Source organism: Phasianus colchicus, unplaced genomic scaffold, assembly GCF_987193195.1.
Source record: "Phasianus colchicus unplaced genomic scaffold, bPhaCol1.hap1.1 HAP1_SCAFFOLD_51, whole genome shotgun sequence".
NCBI classification, from domain to species: Eukaryota; Metazoa; Chordata; class Aves; order Galliformes; family Phasianidae; genus Phasianus; species Phasianus colchicus.
In genome coordinates this window covers 244,886-263,766 of record NW_028325229.1, presented here as the reverse complement: position 1 = coordinate 263,766, position 18,881 = coordinate 244,886, and the positions used below count along the sequence as shown (strand labels likewise).

The 18,881-nt window shown below is 50.0% G+C and overlaps 1 protein-coding gene across 6 annotated transcripts; it reads left to right on the top strand.

Annotated features, from left to right (window-relative positions):
* Positions 1 to 3,564: 3,564 nt before the first annotated feature.
* Positions 3,565 to 12,889, top strand: LOC149911920 (zinc finger CCCH domain-containing protein 11A-like). Of its 6 annotated transcripts, XM_090133019.1 has the most exons (10): positions 3,565 to 4,110; positions 4,579 to 4,887; positions 7,155 to 8,870; positions 9,448 to 9,638; positions 9,927 to 10,050; positions 10,471 to 10,533; positions 10,780 to 10,866; positions 11,158 to 11,472; positions 11,803 to 11,876; positions 12,334 to 12,887. In XM_090133019.1, exons 4-10 carry the CDS (start codon positions 9,585 to 9,587, stop codon positions 12,388 to 12,390), a joined length of 774 nt encoding a protein of 257 aa, XP_089989145.1. In that variant the 5' UTR covers positions 3,565 to 4,110; positions 4,579 to 4,887; positions 7,155 to 8,870; positions 9,448 to 9,584; the 3' UTR covers positions 12,391 to 12,887. The 6 variants fall into 6 exon arrangements, 5 of the variants coding, with proteins under 5 accessions (XP_089989145.1, XP_089989148.1, XP_089989146.1 ...); XR_016462691.1 differs by lacking the exons at positions 3,565 to 4,110; positions 4,579 to 4,887 and adding an exon at positions 11,573 to 11,622 and having other exon boundaries at positions 4,901 to 8,870; positions 12,334 to 12,373; XM_090133022.1 differs by lacking the exons at positions 3,565 to 4,110; positions 4,579 to 4,887 and having other exon boundaries at positions 4,901 to 8,870; positions 11,803 to 11,887; positions 12,334 to 12,889.
* The last annotated feature ends 5,992 nt before the right edge of the window (positions 12,890 to 18,881 follow it).

Genomic DNA, 18,881 nt, shown 5'->3' with positions numbered 1-18,881 from the left:
TCTGACTTTGTCTTCTTGAGCACTTCATGCAATCTTCTCTGTGCACTGGAGGTTGATGGACTCAGCAGCAAATGCCCCGTGGGACCCATTACAACCTGAAGAGCCTTCCTGTGCCTTGTGCCTTCCTGTCATCTTCTTCAGGTGTTCAGAACTTGTACAGCAAATTGGAGAGGTATCTGAAAAGACCTTAAAGAGGAAGAGAATGATGGGCATTTATGAAAACTATTTATTTATTTATTTATAGTTGGGTTTAAACAAGAAGATGAAGCAGCACTTTGTAAATGGTATTGATCCAGGATGTCCCCTAACGAGCTTTGCCCCGCCACTGTGTGGACAAATGTCCTCTGCAGGTACCCAGCCCCATTTCTATTCCCATTGTCCCCATGGAACTTGCATCAGTTTTCCTCACATCACTTTTCTCCTCTGCATTCACCCACTCAGTGCTAAACCTCGTTTGCACCATCTCCTACTGGCTTTCCTCAGACAGTGAAAGATTTCTCTTTTTTTTTTTTTCTTTTTTTTGCCAATAGTTTTAAACATGATGCAATTGAATAAACTGTAGAGCAATGTAATCCACTGCATGCCTTGTCCAAGCCGCACCTAATGAGGTTTGTCTTGGGAATATTTGTGCAAGAAATATGTTAGGCAGAGATAGGAAGGCATAGATAGAATCACAGTTAAGGAGTTGATCAAAGAGTCCATCAGACATTGGAGAGATGTTGCAAGTTCCAATAATCACAGAATCACAGAATCACAGAATCACAGAATCACTAAGGTTGGAAAAGACATATAAGATCATCCAGTCCAACCATCCACCTATCACCAATGGTTCTCGCTAAACCATATCCCTCAACACAACATCCAAACGCTCCTTGAACACCTCCAGGGTCGGTGACTCCACCACCTCCTTGGGCAGCCCATTCCAGTGCCTGACCACCCTTTCAGAGAAGTAGTATTTCCTAAAGTCCAGCCTGAATCTTCCCTGGCGCAGCTTGAAGCCATTCCCTCTAGTCCTATCACTGTTACACGAGAGAAGAGGCCGACCCCCAGCTCGCTACAACCTCCCTTCAGGTAGTTATAGAGAGCAATAAGGTCTGCCCTGAGCCTCCTCTTCTCCAGCCTGAACAATCCCAGCTCCCTCAGCCACTCCTCATCAGGCCTGTGCTCCAGACCCCTGTCACAGAGTTAACTAGATCAGTTTATGCCCGTGACAGGGGGACAGTAGGCCCCTGCCCTCCCCACCCCCCGCCTGGCCCCACAAAATGGGAAGGAAGGAAGGGGGGAAAAAAAACATCGGCAACAATCTATGGAGGTAAACTTATTTTACTAACTATGATATCGGAATACAAAATAATACAATATAATACAATCTAATTGAAATTGAGACTAATAAATCAAATAAGATAGGAGAGAGAGTTCCTGAGACCGAGTCAAACCTGAAAAGCTTGGAACGGCTAGGAAAGCACCTCCAGCACCCACTGCCAGGCAGTAAGAGACCGCCCCACCCGGAAGGGTCAGATCCCATGACTTCCGTAATGTATAGGGATAGGTACATAGAATTAGAGCATTAACACTTTAATTGCAGTACGTGATGTTTTGATGTGGAATATTGAAAATAAAAAAAAACATAAAACCATGACATTCCACCCCTTATTCTACGTCATTACATCATGCTTAATATATATATATATATATATACACATACATACACAAACAAAATGATTAAAAATGCATCACATGCACACGTCTATATACATATACATAGAATTACTGTCTGCACTCCCCCAGCATCAAGTTTCCTTGTGGTACACATTGAACATCCCAATTTTTCTGCATTACCCACCAAGTGGACTCAGGTCCCTGGGCAAAAACAGTACCGCAGAGAGGTTTGCCCTTTCCAGAAGCTGGAAGAACCCAAACTGCTTTTCCCAACATGCTCTTTACATGTACAACAGGGACCTTATCTCCCTCTACGGAATGTAGGGAGCTGGATTGGGTAGGACCATCACGACTGATAGATCCTCTGGTATTTGACCAATCAGGTGGCTTCTGCCAAATGCTTCTCCCAGTGCTTAAATGTTCCGCCACCCATTGCTTTCAGCACAGTTTTTAACAACCCATTGTATCGTTCAATTTTACCAGAGGCTGGTGCATGGTAGGGAATATGGTAAATCCATTCAATGCCATGATCTTTGGCCCAAGTATTTCCAAAAGAATTTTTGAAATGAGTCCCATTATCTGACTCAATTCTTTCTGGGGTGCCATGTCGCCAAAGGACTTGTTTCTCCACACCAAATATGGTGTTTTGGGCAGTAGCATGGGGTACTGCATATGTTTCAAGCCACCCAGTGGTTGCCTCCACCATGGTGAGCACATAACACTTACCACTGTGAGATCGTGGCAAGGTGATAGAATCAAGCTGCCACAGCTCCCCATATTTATACTTTTGCTATCGCCCTTCCTCCCAGAGAGGTTTTATCCTCTTGGCTTGTTTAATAGTGGCGCATGTGTCACAGTCATTAATAGCCCGTGCAATAGCATCCATTGTTAAGTCCACCCCTCGGTCTCTAGTCCACTTATGTGTTACATCTCTCCCTTGATGGCCCGAGGTCTCAAGGGCCCACCGAGCTAGAAATAATTCACCCTTGTTTTCTGCCAGTCCACGTCTATTTGAGCCACCTCAATTTTGGCAGCTTGGTCTACCTAATGGTTATTTTGCTGTTCTTCAGTAGCCCGACTCTTGGGCACATGAGCATCTACATGGTGCACCTTTACAACCATAGTCTTTATTTGGGCAGCAATATCTTTCCACATTTCAGCAGCCCAAATGGGTTTACCCCTCCACTGCCAGTTATTGTGCTCCCACTGCTGTAACCACCCCCATAGAGCATTTGCCACCATCCATGAGTCAGTGTAAAGATAAGGCATTGGCCACCTCTCCTGTTCAGCAACATCTATGGCCAGCTGGACAACCTTTACGTCTGCAAATTGGCTTGATACTCCTTTCCCTTCAGTGGCCTCTGCAACTCATCGTGTGGGGCTCCACACAGCATCTGTGATGCTTCCCCACAATATGACACGATCCATCAGTGAACAGGGCATATTTCTTTTCATTTTCTGGTATTTCATTGTATGGTGATGCCTCTTTAGCACACAATACTTCTTCTGCTCATGACGTTCCAAACATTTTTATGTTCAGACCAGTCCATGATCACCTCCAGGATTCCTGGATGGCTGTGGTTCCCCATCTGCGCTCATTGTGTAATCAGCGCAGTCAGCTTACTCCAAGTGGCATCAATATCATGATGGATGGAGGGAAGCTTTCCCTTGAACATCCAGTTCAACACTGGCAGTCAAGGTGCCAAAGGAGCTATGGTTCAGTACTGATTACTTCAGAAGCAGCCTGAACTCCCTCATACGCAGCTAAGATCTCCTTCTCAGTTGGAGTGTAGCACTTTTCGGACCCCCTGTACACTCGACTCCAGAATCCCAGGAGTCAGCTTCGGGTCTCTCCTGAGGCTCTTCGCTGCAGACTCCAAGTGGGCTGCCCAGGGAGGTGGTTGAGTCACCATCCCCAAACGTGTTTAAAAACCGTTTGGATGTGGTGCTCCGGGACATGATTTAGAGGAGGGTTGTTAGAGTTGGGGTACTTCAGGTTGTGGTTGGACTCAATGCTCTTGAAGGTCTTTTCCAACGTGAACGATTCTGTGATTCTACAGGGACACAGTGTGTTGGATTGCTGTTTGTTGCAGAACACCAGCACAGGGCAGGACTGGGGACTGGGAAGATCACAGAAGATCACAGAAAAACCAAGGTTAGAGAAGACCTACAAGATCATCCAGTCCAATCATCCACCTATCACCAATAGTTCTCACTAAACCATATCCCTCAACACAAAATCCGAATGTTCCTTGAACAACTCCAGGGTTGGTGACTCTACCACCTCCCTGGGCAGCCCATTCCACTGCCTGACCACTCTTTGAGAGAAGTAGTATTTCCTAACGTCCAGCCTAAATCTCCCCTGGTGCAGCTTGAAGCATTCCCTCTAGTTCTGTCACCAGTTACACGAGAGAAGAGGCCGAAGCCCAGCTCACTACAGCCTCCCTTCAGGTAGTTATAGAGAGCAATATGGTCTGCCCTGAGCCTCCTCTTCTCCACAATGAACACTCCCAGCTCCTTCAGCCCCCACCCATCAGGCCTGTGCTCCAGACCCCTCACCAGCTGTGTTGCCCTTCTTGGAACACGCTTTGGGGGCATCCTCCGGTGGGTTCAGATGGTCCTGTAGTCTTCTGGAAGGGTCTGGAAATGTTCCTGAAGTGTCTTGGGGTGTCTAGTGGATCCTGGACTCATCCAGAAGGGTCTAGAGATGTCCCAGAGGGTTTGTTGGGGTGACCAGAGGGTGCCCAGGGTTTCCTGGAGTGTTCCAGAGTTCTCGAATGGGGATTTTGAGGACAACCTCACATAGTGACACGTTCTTATGCTGCTTTGTCCCCATGGGATCGTCCCCAAAAATATCTGTTTCCATTAAAATAAATACTATGTCAATTTTGTTGTATTTTTTTCGCCACTTCCTTTCAGAAATGGATGGTTCTCGCTAAATCTCCGTGCAAAGCTCCACAGAAACAACTCCCCACAGGCCACCAGGTGACACCAGGACAACCGTCAGCAGTGTCGGCACCGGGACAACCACCTGTCCCCGAAGTTCTCACTGTCACTGTAACCGTGGAACCTGGGGCCATACCAACCCGTCTACCTCGAGAGCCCCATCAGCGTCCTACAGCTCCTGGAGCCTGGTGACGCTGTCACCCTGGCTGTCCATGACTGTCCCAAGCTGTCCCCCCTGCCTTGGTGGCACAACTGCAGCATGGTGACATCCTCATTGAAGAGGTGACGAGGAGGATTACAGGGAGGGAGCTGGGGACAGTTGGGGGACACATGGGGTGTGACATGGGGTTGGTGGTATCATCGTTGGTGGTACTATCATTGGGTGTCACCTTCACTGGATGCCATTGGGTGTCACTGAGTGTCACTGTCTTCAGGTGACACCATGACACAAGGTGACCTCGATGTGGAACAGCCATGACGCAGTGTCCCCATCCCTGGCTGTCACTGTTGTTATCGTCATCTGGTGTCACCATCACTTGTGTGTCACCATGTCTTGGATGACACTATTCCCTGTACACTGAGCACCACACAGAGGGTGGGACTCGACTGTCATCCGGCCCCGCAAGCCCTGCGTTGTCACCATGCTGTCACTGAGCCTCTTGCTGTCCTTTGTCACCCCTCCAGGTCTGCCTACAGTCGGCCTCTTGTGAGGTTCAGATATGCTATGTGGATCAGGCTTTGTTTTTAAAGTCCTCGGTGGCTGCTTGCTTTGTACTGCTGGCTGTTGTTTTGATAGGAGCAAGAGAAGTCTTGTGTGCTAAGAAGAACCTGGTGGTGGAGGGGAAAAAAATCCTCAGGGTTTGGATGCTTCCGTGTGTTACGAGTGATGGTGATACCGCTGCTCGATCAGTTTGAGTGCATGAAACAAGTCTGCAATCTTTTATTAATGGAGTAATGTGAAAGGAGTCCTATGGATTTGAGAGTTGACTTTAAGTCTGTGGGCATTTTCCAGGAGCTGGGGTAAGGGATGAGGCAAGGAAAGTTGTGGTAAGAGGATGAGGTGTAGGAATAAGAACAGCTTCCATTGATATCAACTCCCGCGGTTACTTTTTGACTTGGAATGCATGCTTTTTTTAATAAAGAACAAACTCATTGTGCAGCTTTTGAATGAATTCATTCACACCTGTTACTGTTTGGTGTTCTTCTCTACATGGAACTGCAATTGAAATGGAGACTCCTGGTCTGATTGCCAGCCCCCTCCCGCATGCTCAGATCAGCCAAGTTTGCAAGGCCTGGCTCTTGGTGCCCAGTTGTGCCCAAGGTCAGAGAGTTGGCTCTTCTCGGCTTTGAGATGTGTTTTCCAGTTGCATGTTGTGTTATTTCTGTTGCGTTGACCTCTTGAGCTACAGCCCCAACTGGGGATCCAAGTAAACTAACACAGCAGGAATGGTTGAGGTATATGTGAACTTGGATTGGAAATGCAATACCAAGGACTGCACAAATGTGGGACAGTTCTGTCAGTGTAAGGAAAGGCATCTGCTGGCTGAGTGCTTTGCTGGGTGGGCATCACCCTGCTGAAGAGTAGGCAGCTGTTGTCTTTGCAGAAGCCACATCCATGGGGATTGGAAAGCTTTTTCTGCCTTCCAGCTCTTGGCTGTTGATCTGAGAGCGGAGGTTCTTGCCTGGAAAGAACCACCAGCAGAAAGGATCCCATGCATGGCTTCTGAGCCCTTTCAGATAAACCAGCTGGATTAACGTGGCCTGTGACCTTGGTTTGGAGTTAAGCCAGCAGGCTTTGCCCAAAGCAGAATGACCTGTGGGCACAGCGTCCAGCAGGTAGAAGTGACCAACAGCTGGAGACAGCAGCAGCTTGAGCAGCGCTCTTGAGGGAAATCCTCACTGGGAACAAAGGCCCAGAAGAAGAGAGTAGCTTGTCCCTGTGTTCACATAGTAAGGTTTTCCTTTCTCACCTGACTGTTACCTCTCAGGTGGTGCCTACAGCTGTGTGATGTGCTCTGCAGGAATTGCTAATGTTTTGCATTTAACCTTGTCTTTCATCTTCTTTTAAAGCTTAGAGGCAACCTTAATTTCTACAGTCCTGAGCTTTGTGCCACAAGAGCTCTCCAGTTTCTACCTGTGATGTGAGACTGTATTGTGTCTACTCTATGTCAGGCTCTTCTTCTCTTTTCATTTTAAGCTAGGAAAATTCATTTCTGGGCCAGGAGAAGAAGAAATGCAACAATCTTCCCTGCACTGCTCAGTTTGCCTGAGTTGCCAAGTGCTCCTCATTTTTCTTGTATCCTTCAATTCCAAGTTCATATTTTCCCAAAAACAAAAGAATTCAAAAGTAACCACCTACAGTTAAGTAAGCGATTTCAGTATTTATTTCTGATTGTGGCAATTACTTCAGTTCAGAAGTCATACTTAATTTACGGTGCCTGTTTTAATTTTAACAAAGTTTGCAGTTGTAGCTGACTTCCCAAGGCTGCAGCACATGGTGGTGGCACAGCCTTGGGCTTCTGCATTTGTGCTAATCCTCTGTCTTGCAGGTCAGCTGGTGCTAGAAGTGGACGGCATCCCAGTGTGAATGAAGGTTTGTGTAGGAGCAGCTGCTGATGGGAGGAAGGAAGTGCAGGCTAATGGACTCTGAAGCATCTCCCAGTACGGTACCAGGGGAGGCAGTAGTGATGTTGGGGGGCAGTTGCAGAAGAACACGAGGAGCTCCTCAGCAGGAAGCTACAAACCCTGCAGAAAGCTGCAGGAGACTCAGAGCACGTGTGGATGCCCAGGAGGAAATGGAGGCCCAGTATTTGAGCAGCGCCTGGCCATGGAGTGCTTTCCAGTCCAAATGCTTAAAGCCACAGTCCAGTTAGAGAGGCTGACACACGTCCTGGGGCCTAAAGATGCTGCTAGAGAAGCCAGGACTGGCCCTGAGGCCTAAAAACAGAGCCAGAGAGACTGGCAGTGGCCACAGGACCTGAAGCCACAGCCAGAGTGGCCAGCAACAACTCTGGGGCATAAAGCCACAGCCCCAGCCAGAGAGGCTGGCACAAGTCCTGGGGTATAAAGCCACAGCCAGAGAGGTCTGCGCTGGCCCTGAAGTCTGAAGCTCCAGCCAGAGAGCCCAGCACCAGCCCTGGGCCATAATGCCACAGTTATAGCCACAGAGGCCAGCACCAGACCAGATGGGGCTTAAAGCCACATCTACAGCCGAACAGGCTGGCACCAGCTGTGGAGCCTAAAGCCAAATCCTGAAAGGTCGGCACCAGCCCCTGAGCCTGAAGCACAGCCAGAGAAGCCGGAACCAGGCCAAGGGCCTAAAGACAAAGCCACAGCTGGAGAGGCCTGCACTGGCCCCAGGTCCTAAAGCCACAACCACAGCCAGAGAGGCTGGCACCACTGCTGTGGCCTAAAGCCGAAGCTGGAGAAGCCGGCACTGTCCCCAGGACTTCAATCCACAGCCTGAAAGGCTGACACCGGCTCCAGGGCCTAAAGCCAGGCACAAGAGGCCAGCACCAGCTTCGGGTCTAAACCACAGCCACAAAGGCCTACGCCGGCCCCGGGGCCTGAAGGTGCAGCCACAGCCCGAGAGGCCGGAACCAGGCCAAGGGCCTAAAGCCACATCTGCAGCCCGAGAGGCCGGCACCAGCCCTGGGGCCCAAAGCCAGAGGCACAGGCCAGCTCCGGCCCCAGGGCACACAGATGTGCCTTCCTATTGGTTTCTACTGATTCCTATAGGACTCCATTGACCACTCTGAGGCCATACTGGTCCTTACTGGTTTTTACTTAGCCATACTGGACTTTTCTGGTCTATACTGGTGTGCACTCCTCCCAGTTCCTACTAGTTCCTCTGGGACTCTACTGACCACAACGAGGCCATATTGAGTTTTTATTGGGCTGCATAAGAGTCATGTTCACTTCTCTGTTGCTTTACTTCAATTAACCCCCATTCAGTTAACCCCATTCACCCCACTGGGTGACCCTGGTGTTGATTTCCTAAAATTTGGATCTAGGAGGTGACCACTCCCTTTGCTTATGATGAAAGCACAGAAGTGATGCAGGCACTCTCTGAGGTCACAATGGTTGCTGGGGTGGGAGCGTTTGTGCCACAGCTGGTGAGCAGAGCTGGTGCTCTCGTGAGCGTGCTGCACACGGAGACTGAGCTCTGTGCTTTTCTTGAGAGAGATCACCCTGTGAGAGCCCATTGGAAGCACCACTGCGGTGTGTGTGAGCTGGGCACAGCACAGACTGAGCAGGCTGACCAGGTGAGCTGGGTTTGGTGCTGGGTGGTTGCCAGTGATGTCTCAGCAGAAAAGCTGGGCTGGGGAGGAGTTCTCAGCTCCAGCGCTGCCCTTCTGAATGGCTGTTTCCAGAGGAAACATGTTCTTCTTGAGATTCCATCCCATGTTTCGGTGAGGATGACGAAATGTCATTCCTCCCCTGGAAAATTGCTGCCAGGCCCCCACCTTCATGTCAGACCTAAAAAAGGAAGCAGAGTGCAGACTTCATAGAGTGCAACTTGTGTCTCACTGCTCCATGGATTGCTTGGTGTGCCATACCCAGCAGGTGTTTCAGCAAACCGCGCTGAAGTCACGGCAGAGAGCCGGGTGCTCAGCTGGGCACATGGACGGTCAGCACACCTGTGGGGGAAAAGGGGACCTGGGGGCACTTGCTGACAGAAGCCATGGCAGTCAGACACAAGCTGCAGCTAGTGATGGGCAATTCTTGCAGACAGCTGAGATCCATGCATTGCCCTCCTCAAGAGACTACATTGCGTAGCAGAAGAAAGCTGGGAAAATGCTTCTTCCTCATGATTTTTCACTTGCTGATACTTTCTGTAAGGGTTCCTGTCCAAAAGGAGAACTCGGAGATCAAGGCAGTTGAAGAACGAGTGAAGCCAGCTCCTTCTAAGAGCGAAGGAGGTTCCTGTGGAGAGAACCCTCAGACCTTGCAAGTCTTCCTCTGACACTTCAGCCATCATGGCTCAGCAAGGAGATGACCGTGGTTCTAATTCCTGCTCTGTGAGAGGAAAGGTATGGCTGGGTTTCCTTTGCTTGATGTTTCTTTCTTTTTCCCATGTTTAAGGGAAGGGGTGGAGCAGGAGGAGCCCTACTGGTCCTTTGTCACCTCAAAAACCACTTGGATTTTGCGCTCCCTGCTGACAGTCTGGGCTAATGACGTGGACATGGCTTAGGCTGTATTTTCCCTTAGTGATAATTAATCTCTCAGCACTCTGATAATCTATCTCTGGCACAATCTGGAACCTCTCTGCAAACCTTGGCTGCCCGTTCCCACTGACGTTTCTTCCTTTCTCTCCCCAGAAGCAGCGCAGCGCGCTTCCCCGTGTTTGGGAGCAGCAGCCAGCAGGCTGCCGGAGATCCAACCGCATCTTGCAGCGCGCAGAGGGACGCGATGGGAACAGAGCGTCCTTACTGCCACGCAAAAGTGAGTTTCTTGAGGCCTCTGTTATGAAGGATGGAGGAATGAATTTTGAGTATTACTTCTGAGTGGGTGCAGTGCTGCAGGGGATGTCAAATAAGCCACTGTGGAAGTGTTGGAGAGACCGACAGCGGCAGTTGGTGGCAGCAGTGAGGCAGAAGTCTGCATATAAATGCTTAGAGTCGAGTGAATTCCTTTTAGAGCCACAAAATGTGTCTCAACTTTTGCACCTGATACTGTTTTGTTTGGTGATGCACCTCTGCTCTGTCAAATGGAGCTGTCAGGGAGGCTGGGGTTCTTCTGCTGTCATCTGAGCAAGAAAGACTTTTGGTTTTTTGTTGTTTTGGGGATGGATTTGGTCTGACAGGACAATACTTCTACAGGCTACTGGTTTCTGTTAAATCAGCAAATTGTATTTTGTTGTAGGGACGGAGCCTGCGCGTCTGTGGAATGGTGCTGGGCAAGGGGGGAAGCGGAAAGCCTCCGCAGGTAAGCAGCTCTTGTGAGCTGTGGTGTGGGTACCTGCCTCTAAATAGGGCTGCATGCAGGGCTGTGTGTGATGGAGAGGAAAGGACACTGCAGATCTGTGTTGACTGCAGAAATGGCACAGTGTTGAATCAGCAGAAAGGCAAATGGAAGAAACTATGCTTGAAGACCAGAAATTTGTGTCTGACTGTGCTAAAGTCTTCCTCCAAAGAGATGTTCTTCATGTCTTTCTTGTTTCCTTTCTGTCAGAAGCTGATGCCAGTGGCCTTCCTCTGAAGCGCAGCCTTGCAGAAAGGCAGGGGGAAGCTACAGACCATGACATGGCACCCAAGAGAGGTACAGACGCACAACAGGCATCTGGGTTTGGTGCACTGTCTTTCTAACTAGGCTTTCTGTCTGTTCTTCCTGGGACTGTTCTCACTGCGTGTTGCTTGGGGTCTTAATCCCCGGGACTTATAGTTACCTTTCCTGTGCTGATTTGAAATACAAACCCACAGTTCATCCACGATCCTAAGATCCGTGACTGTGAACACTGCAGATGAGATGTGCTAGCATTGTGACCCATTTTGCAGACCGAAAGTAGTATTGGACTCTTGTTATATCTTCTTGCTTCTTCTTTCTTGCCAGAGATAGGTGCTGAGCCCAATGGAAAGATCTACACGAAAGCGGTGCAGGAAGTCCTTTCTGAGAGAGCTCATCTCCAGGCTGGAGGGCTTCCTACAACAGCAGGTCCCAGCTCAGGGAGAAGACCTTCCCCTGCAGCGTGCCCCCGCTCTGTCTCCAAGTCCCTGGCTGGATGTAAACGCAAGGGCTTGGAAGAAGAGCAGCAAACAGCAGCGCAGTTGCCTGCTACCAAAAGAGCGAGGGGTCAGAGCGGAGACAGCGTGCCGGCTCCAGCAGCACAGCCTGGGCCTGCTGCAGCACGGAGCTCCAAGCTAAGAGGTAAGAAGGTGCTGTGGTACCCACCCTGTAGGGTAGGTGCTGCCCTTATCAAGCACACTGAAGTTGCATAGGGTTTGCTTTGCTTTTTCCTTCTCTGCAGAGGGGAAAAGAGTTGAAGCCTACAAAGTCCAAAGGCAGTGAGGTGCCACAGTATGTAACCCCGACTCCATTAACTCCATGGTAGTCTTCTGCACCTTTCCACTGGAAATGTCATTCACTGAGAGGCTTCCAATTTCCTTTGTCTTTTTTCTGCCATCTGTTTTTATGGTACCCATGTTTCTGCAGTTTTGCTGCTGACAGAACGAATTCAGTTTTATTCTTGCTTTATAGCAAGAAGACAACGAAAAGAGAGAAGAGTGGAATTGAAGAAGGCTTCTCTGAGAGCTGCCGCTGCACGTGCAGAGGTGAGTCCTTGGTGAGCACAGACACGGCTCTTGTTGTTCTCAGTGCCTCTGCCTGTCAGACATGAAAGCTATTGCAGAATCCCAAGGCAAGCAATGTAATAGAAAAACACCCAGCTGTATGTTTAAGGAAATCACACTGTCAGTGACAGCTGCCTAGGGGAGCTTGGATGCCTTCCTCTGGCTTGAGAAGGACACTGTTGGTAACGGCTGGAGGGTTTTTCTGTGATAAAGAGCCTTGCCATGTCAGGCACTGCGACCTTTGGGACCTCGTTCCCCCAGCAGAGCATGAATCTTACCATAGGCAGCGTGTTATGAGAAGGAATGTCAGTGACCTGAATGGCAGGAACGTGCTGTGCTGCATGGGGCCGTTCTGGAAGGTTTACTGATCAGACTTTCTTAATGAGATCGCCCTAGATTGTTTCTGTCCTATCTCTATACTTGCCTTATTTCTTTCCAGTCATCCGCAATGAACACCCTTGTGGAGATGATGCAGAAGCTGCAGCTGAAGGACTGAGAGGAAGAGCATCAGAAGGCAGCGGCTGCAGCACGCAGAGTTACAGGGCAGCGTTCTGAGTGCCACCCAACTTGGCACTCCATGTTTGGTTGTAGTCAATAAAAAATAGTCACAATTAGAGATTGACAAAGAGCGCACGGCCTGATTTGTCCAGTGGCATTCCATGAGCTGCTGCACTACTGCTGGTCCAGAGTAGAAACTATGCAGCTTCGGACCACCAAGCTGCCATCCTGGCATTGTTCTTCTTGGAGGCAGTGGAACTTGGAGGTTCTCCTGCTGTTGCTGACACCTGACGTTGCCTAGGGAGGACTTGGCCACTGCACTCTGCTCCACCCCCTGTGCCACACACACACGAGTGCAGCCCACCACCCTTCCACCTGCCATGCAAACGCACCATCCCATCTTGCACACTTCAGCCACATGGCTTTCCTCCTCCTCCCCCCACCAGATCCCATTCCTGCTTCCCCTTCCCCACCCCGCCCCCCCATTGCTTTGGCCCCAGTAGCGTGCCAGCCCCCGCAGCCCTCCAGTTCGCATGAGGCTTTGCTTCCTTCGTGCACAACCCCTCCATTGCTGTGCCCCTTGTTGCAGCCTTCTTTTGCAGCACCATTTAGCGATTTCACAGAATCACAGAATTGCCAGGGTTGGAAGGGACCTCAAGGATCATGAATCTCCAACCCCCCTGCCACACGCAGGGCCACCAACCATTCCACCTAATGCTAGACCAGACTGCCCAGGGCCCCATCCAATCTGGCTTTGAACACCTCCAGGGACGGGGCATCCACAACCTCTCTGGGCAGCCTGTTCCAGTACCTCACCACTCTCTCCGTAAAGAATTTCCCCCTGACGTCCAACCTAAATCTCCCTTCCCTCAGCTTAAAACCATTTCCCCTTGTCCTGCTGTCACTCACCCTTTCAAAGAGTTGATTCCCCTCCTCTTTGTAGGCTCCCTTTAGGTACTGAAAGGCTGCAATGAGGTCACCCCGCAGCCTTCTTTTCTCCAGGCTGAACAAGCCCAGCTCTTTCAGCCTGTCCTCGTAGGGGAGGTGCTCCAGTCCCCTGATCATCTTCGTGGCCCTCCTCTGGACCCTCTCCAACAGCTCCCTGTCTTTCTTGTACTGGGGGCTCCAGACCTGGACGCAGTATTCCAGATGGGGCCTCACAAGAGCAGAGTAGAGGGGAGCAATCACCTCTCTGTCCCTGCTGGCCACCCCTCTTCTGATGGAGCCCAAGATCCCATTTGCCTTCCGAGCCGCAAGGGCACACTGCTGGCTCATGTTAAGTTTGTCATCTATCAAGACCCCCAGGTCCTTCTCCACGGGGCTGCTCTCAAGGACCTCTCCTTCCAGTCTGTAGGGATGCTTGGGATTCCTCCGGCCCAAGTGCAAAACTCTGCACTTTGCCGAGTTGAACCTCATCAGGTTCACCCGGGCCCACCTTTCTAGCCTCTCGAGGTCCCTCTGAATGGCATCCCGTCCTTCAACCGTGTCAACCACACCACTCAGCTTGGTGTCGTCAGCAAACTTGCTGAGGGTGCACTCGATTCCGTCATCGATGTCATTGATAAAGATGTTAAAGAGCACCGGTCCCAAGACAGATACCTGGGGGACGCCGCTCGTTACTGGCCTCCACCTGGACATGGAGCCATTGATGACCACCCTCTGTCTGCGGCCTTTCAACCAGTTTCTTATCCATCGAGTGGTCCACCCATCAAATCCACATCCCTCCAGTTTGGAGAGAAGGATGTGGTGGGGGACCATGTCAAAGGCCTTGCTCAAGTCCAGGTAAATGACATTGGTCGCCTTTCCCTTGTCCACCGATGCCGTCACTCCATCATAAAAGGCCACCAGGTTGGTCAAGCATGACCTTCCTCTGGTGAAGCCGTGCTGGCTGTCACGGATCACACGCCCTTTCCTCATGTGATCAAGCATGTCATCCAGGATGATCTGTTCCATCATCTTCCCAGGCACAGAGGTGAGACTCACCGGCCTGTAGTTCCCGGGGTCCTCCTTGCTCCCTTTCTTGTAAATGGGAGTGACGTGACCCTTCCTCCAGTCATCCGGGACCTCACCTGACAGCCACGACTTCTCAAATATGATGGAGAGCGGCTCGGCAACCACCTCAGCCAGCTCCTTCAGAACCCTGGGATGCACGCCATCCGGCCCCATAGACTTGTACACATTCAGTCTCATGAGGCGGTCTCGGACCTGCTCTGTCCTCACAGCGGGGGGGGATTTACCACAATCTTCTCTTTTATCTGTTCAAAAGCCTGCTGCTGCTCAGGACCCCATGCAAAATTATTCTTCTTCGGAGTCACCTGCTACAGGGGGCTTACAGTGAGGCTACAGTCTGGAACATGCATTCTCCAAAAAACCACTACACCCAGAAAAGACTGTGTCTCTTTCTTAGACATGGACAGAAACATGGAGATTTTGTTGATCACATCTGTCGGGATGTGACAATATCCATCTAGGAATGGAATTTCCTGGGCAGGTCCTGAAAGGTGAGAAGGGCCCCATAAGTGAACATAAAAATGTAAGAAAGCTTCACAGTGACTGAGAACAAGGGGGGATGAAGGGACAATAGTTAGAGATAGTTTATAGAAGTAAGAATGTAGAGCTTGTTAGAAAAATAAGGGATGGCAGACACTGGGTCTGGGATAGTGAGGGGGATGAAGCCACACCAATAAGGTTTGAGTACAACACAGAGACATTTGTCAGGGAGGTGATGAGATGTCCACAGAGCTAGAAGAAACCACTTTGGAGGGATTCCCCCCGAAAGGTCAGAAGTTTACAGCAAGAAAGGTCAGAAGCCTTCATGAGGAAGACAACAAATCTTCATCCCACAACCCACCGCATGCGCACAACAGGGGTGGGTCTGCATGCTAATGAACTCTTGAGGGTGTAACGAGTACGCATGCAAATTCCGGGAAAACAATTGATTATGTATTAGTTTGACCTATATCTGTAGCACAATTTTTCCAGATGGTGTGCAAGTTATGTGGATCTATCCCCCTTGCACCCAGTGTACACACACCGCTGAATAAACCAGACCTGCTTTGTAATCTTACTTGGGTTACAGAGTTTGATTCCAAACATCACAGTGACCAGTGTCATATTCTTCTCAGTCCTGCTGGTAAGGAGGAGTGGCTTGGGCACTGGACAGGTCCTGCATGTCAGCTATTGTTTGTGCAGCGGTTATCAGCAACAGGGCTTTATTTTATGGGAACAGGAGACTCAGTACACAGGGAGAACAAACACCCTGCATCAGTGCAGGAGGGGGATTGATTGACTGTGATCTTCCCTGCAGCTTTGTCAGAAGGAACTTGGGCTCCTTGTGGACAACGAGCTCACCATGAGCTAGCAATGTGCTGTTTCTGCAAAGGAGGTTGAAAGCTGCTGGGCAGCAGTAGGGCTAACATAGCCAGCAGATCAAGGCAGGGGATTGTTCCTCTCTGTTCAGCACTGCTAACATCACTCACTCACCAGTACACACGGAGCACTGGCTTAATGAAACAGGACCAACAAAGAGCTTCAAAAAGTGGACTGGGTTCACCTTCCTAACAGGTGAGGCTATGAGAGCAGGGCATGTCCAGCCTGGAGATGAGAAGCTCCAAGGAGACGTACCTTGACAGTGTATATAAACATCTGAGGGGAGGCCAGAAGAAGTGGGAGCCAGGCTCTTCTCAGTGATGCCTAGCAAAAGGACAAGGGGCAAATGGATCCAGATGAAACACATAACATTTCGTCCAAGTCCAGGGAAGAATTTATTTACTGGAGGCTGCTGATCACTGGAACTGGCTGCCCAGAGAATTTCTTTCCCTGCAATGAAAATCAAAATCAAAAGATGTAACCAAAAGATGTGTAGACACACTCCTGGATATTCAAGTCAAATCTACAGCCCTATGTCCAGATGGAGGCCTGTGACGAATGTTGTCCTTTGGACAGGTGATCTGTAACATCTTTATGAATGGCATAGACAATGGGATCAAGTGTTCCCTTAGCAAGTTTGGTGATCACACCAAGCTGAAGGGTGCAATTGACACAGCAGAAGGAAGGGACACCATTCAGAGAGACCTGGTTGGATTTGAGAAGGTGGCCCACATGAACCTAATAAGATTCAACAACGTCAAGCACAATGCACTGCACATGGGTCAGGGCAATCTCAGATATTTGTACAGAGTGGGAGAAGATCTCGTAGAGAGCAGCCCTGCAGAGAAGGACTTGGGAATCCTGATGAGTGAAAAGCTGGACGTGAGTCAGCAATGTGCTCTCGCAGCCCAGAAGGTCAACTGTGTTCCAGGCTGCATCAGATAGGAGTGCCCAGCAGTGGAGGGAAGGAATTGTCCCCCTCTACTCTGCCCTTGTAATGCCCCAGCTGGAGTAGTGCATCCAGCTCTGAGGTTGCCAGCACAAGAAGGATGTGAAACTGTTGGAGTGGGTCCAGAGCAGCACCACCAGAGTGCTGGAGCACCTCTCATGTGAAGATAGGTTGAGGTCAGTCTGGAGAGAGTTCTAGAGAAGCCTCACTGCAGCATTTAAATAATTAAAGAGAGCTTATAAACAGGAGAGAGACCAACTTTTTGCTTAGGAAGAACGTGATACAAAATGGGGCAACATTTTAAACCAAGAGACAAGACATTTGGATTATACAATAGCAGGAACGTAGTTACTCAGGGAGTGGGAAGGCACTGGTACAGAGAAAGAGGGCAATCTGGAGGTCCTCAAGGCCCGGCTGGATTCAGCCCTGGGCAACCTGATCTAGTGGGAGGCAACCCTTCTCTTGACGGGTAGTTAGGAAGGAATTGTTAAGGCCCCTTTCAACCCAAGACATTCTATGGTTTTATAATACCAGAATAAATGCCACCAAGAAAGGAGCTCTTGGTTCAGCACTCAATCACTTCCAGATCACCTGGGCCTCTCAGCCTGTGTCCTTCAGTCTGTGGAGAACGCCAGCAAATAAAAAAGAAAAGAGCAACTCTGCAACCACAGGACTGCCACTGTGAGATGCAACAGGACTGTTGTGAAATGACATGAGACCCGAGGGCTACCAGGAGTGTAGAGGTACAGCATGGGTACAGGAGTGTAGGAAAGCATGGGAGTGGAAAGACCAGCACTCAAAAGACCACCTCCTGCCCCTGCCCATCGCCATGGCCCCAGCAAAGAAGCAGCCCCAGCTCAGTGGGCACAGATAGCGGGAGACAACCAGGCAGTGAGGAGCATCACCCAGGGACACCAGGGCTGCTGTTCCATTTGGCAGCTGGGCTTCTGGTCCCTGAAATCCTCCTGCATAACAACTTTGTTCCACCAGGTCCAGAGCAGAAGGAGAGAAATGGCTGCTGGAAGAAATGAACTTCTTCTGGCTCAGTTATAGTGTTTATCTACAGAGGAACCCTACCTCTGTAGGTACATGAGATGACTGGGTCAAAATAAACAACTAACAAGTGGGAGGCTTAAATTCAAAATCCAAGTTTTAAGAAATAGCAACAAAGAAAAATAACAAAATATTGTTATAATAGTTTCTGAGCTACTGTGGGATTCTTCTAAGAGTCCGCAAAGCGTCCTTGAACTCCTGGTTCCTCATGCTGTAGATGAAGGGATTCACAGTGGGAGGTAACACTGAGTACAGAAATGAAACCATCAGGTCAAGGGATTGGGAGGAAATAGAAGAGGGCTTTAGGTAGGCAAAAATCACAGTGCTGACAAACAAGGTGACAACAGCCAGGTGAGGGAGGCACATGGAGAAGGCTTTGTGCCGTCCCTGCTCAGAGGGCATCCTCAGCACAACTCTGAAGATCTGTGCATATGACACAACAATAAAAACAAAACATTCAAGGTCTACAGAAAAAATAAAAGCAAGAATCCCAGTTTCCCTGAGGATGTCTGATTCTGAGCAGGAGAGCTTGAGAATCTGGGGGATTTCACAGAAGAACTGATTGATGGCACTGCCTTGGCAAAGAGGCAGGGAAAATGTATTGGCAGTGTGCAGCAGGGAATAGAGAACCCCAGTGACCCAGGTAGCTGCTGTCAAGGTGGCACAAGCTCTGCTGTCCATCAAGGTCCCGTAGTGCAGGGGCTTGCAGATGGCAACGTAGCGGTCATAGGACATGATGGTGAGAATGCAGTATTCTGCCGATATCAGAAAGACAAACATAAAGGTCTGTGTAGCACATCCAGCATAGGAGATGTGTCTGGTGTCCCAGAGGGCATTGGCCATGGCTTTGGGGAGAGTGGTGGAGATGCAGCCCAGGTCGAGGAGGGCGAGGTTGAGGAGGAAGAAGTCCAGGGGGGTGTGCAGGTGGTGGTGGCAGGCTACGGCTGTGCTGATGAGGCCGTTGCCCAGGAGGGCAGCCAGGTAGATGCCCAGCAAGAGTCAGAAGTGCAGGAGCTGCAGCTGCTGCGTGTCTGCCAACGCCAGCAGGAGGAACTCACTGATGGAGCTGCTGTTCGGCATCTGCTGCCTCTTGGGATGTAGTTCTGTGCAAGGATAAG

Excerpts from the sequence above, each read along its gene's own strand:
- LOC149911920 (XM_090133019.1), top strand. The coding sequence starts at position 9,585 with ATGGCTCAGCAAGGAGATGACCGTGGTTCTAATTCCTGCTCTGTGAGA. Across the intron at positions 10,051-10,470 it reads GTCCTTACTGCCACGCAAAA|GGACGGAGCCTGCGCGTCTG; the intron begins GTGAGTTTCTTG and ends ATTTTGTTGTAG. Across the intron at positions 11,473-11,802 it reads ACGGAGCTCCAAGCTAAGAG|CAAGAAGACAACGAAAAGAG; the intron begins GTAAGAAGGTGC and ends CTTGCTTTATAG.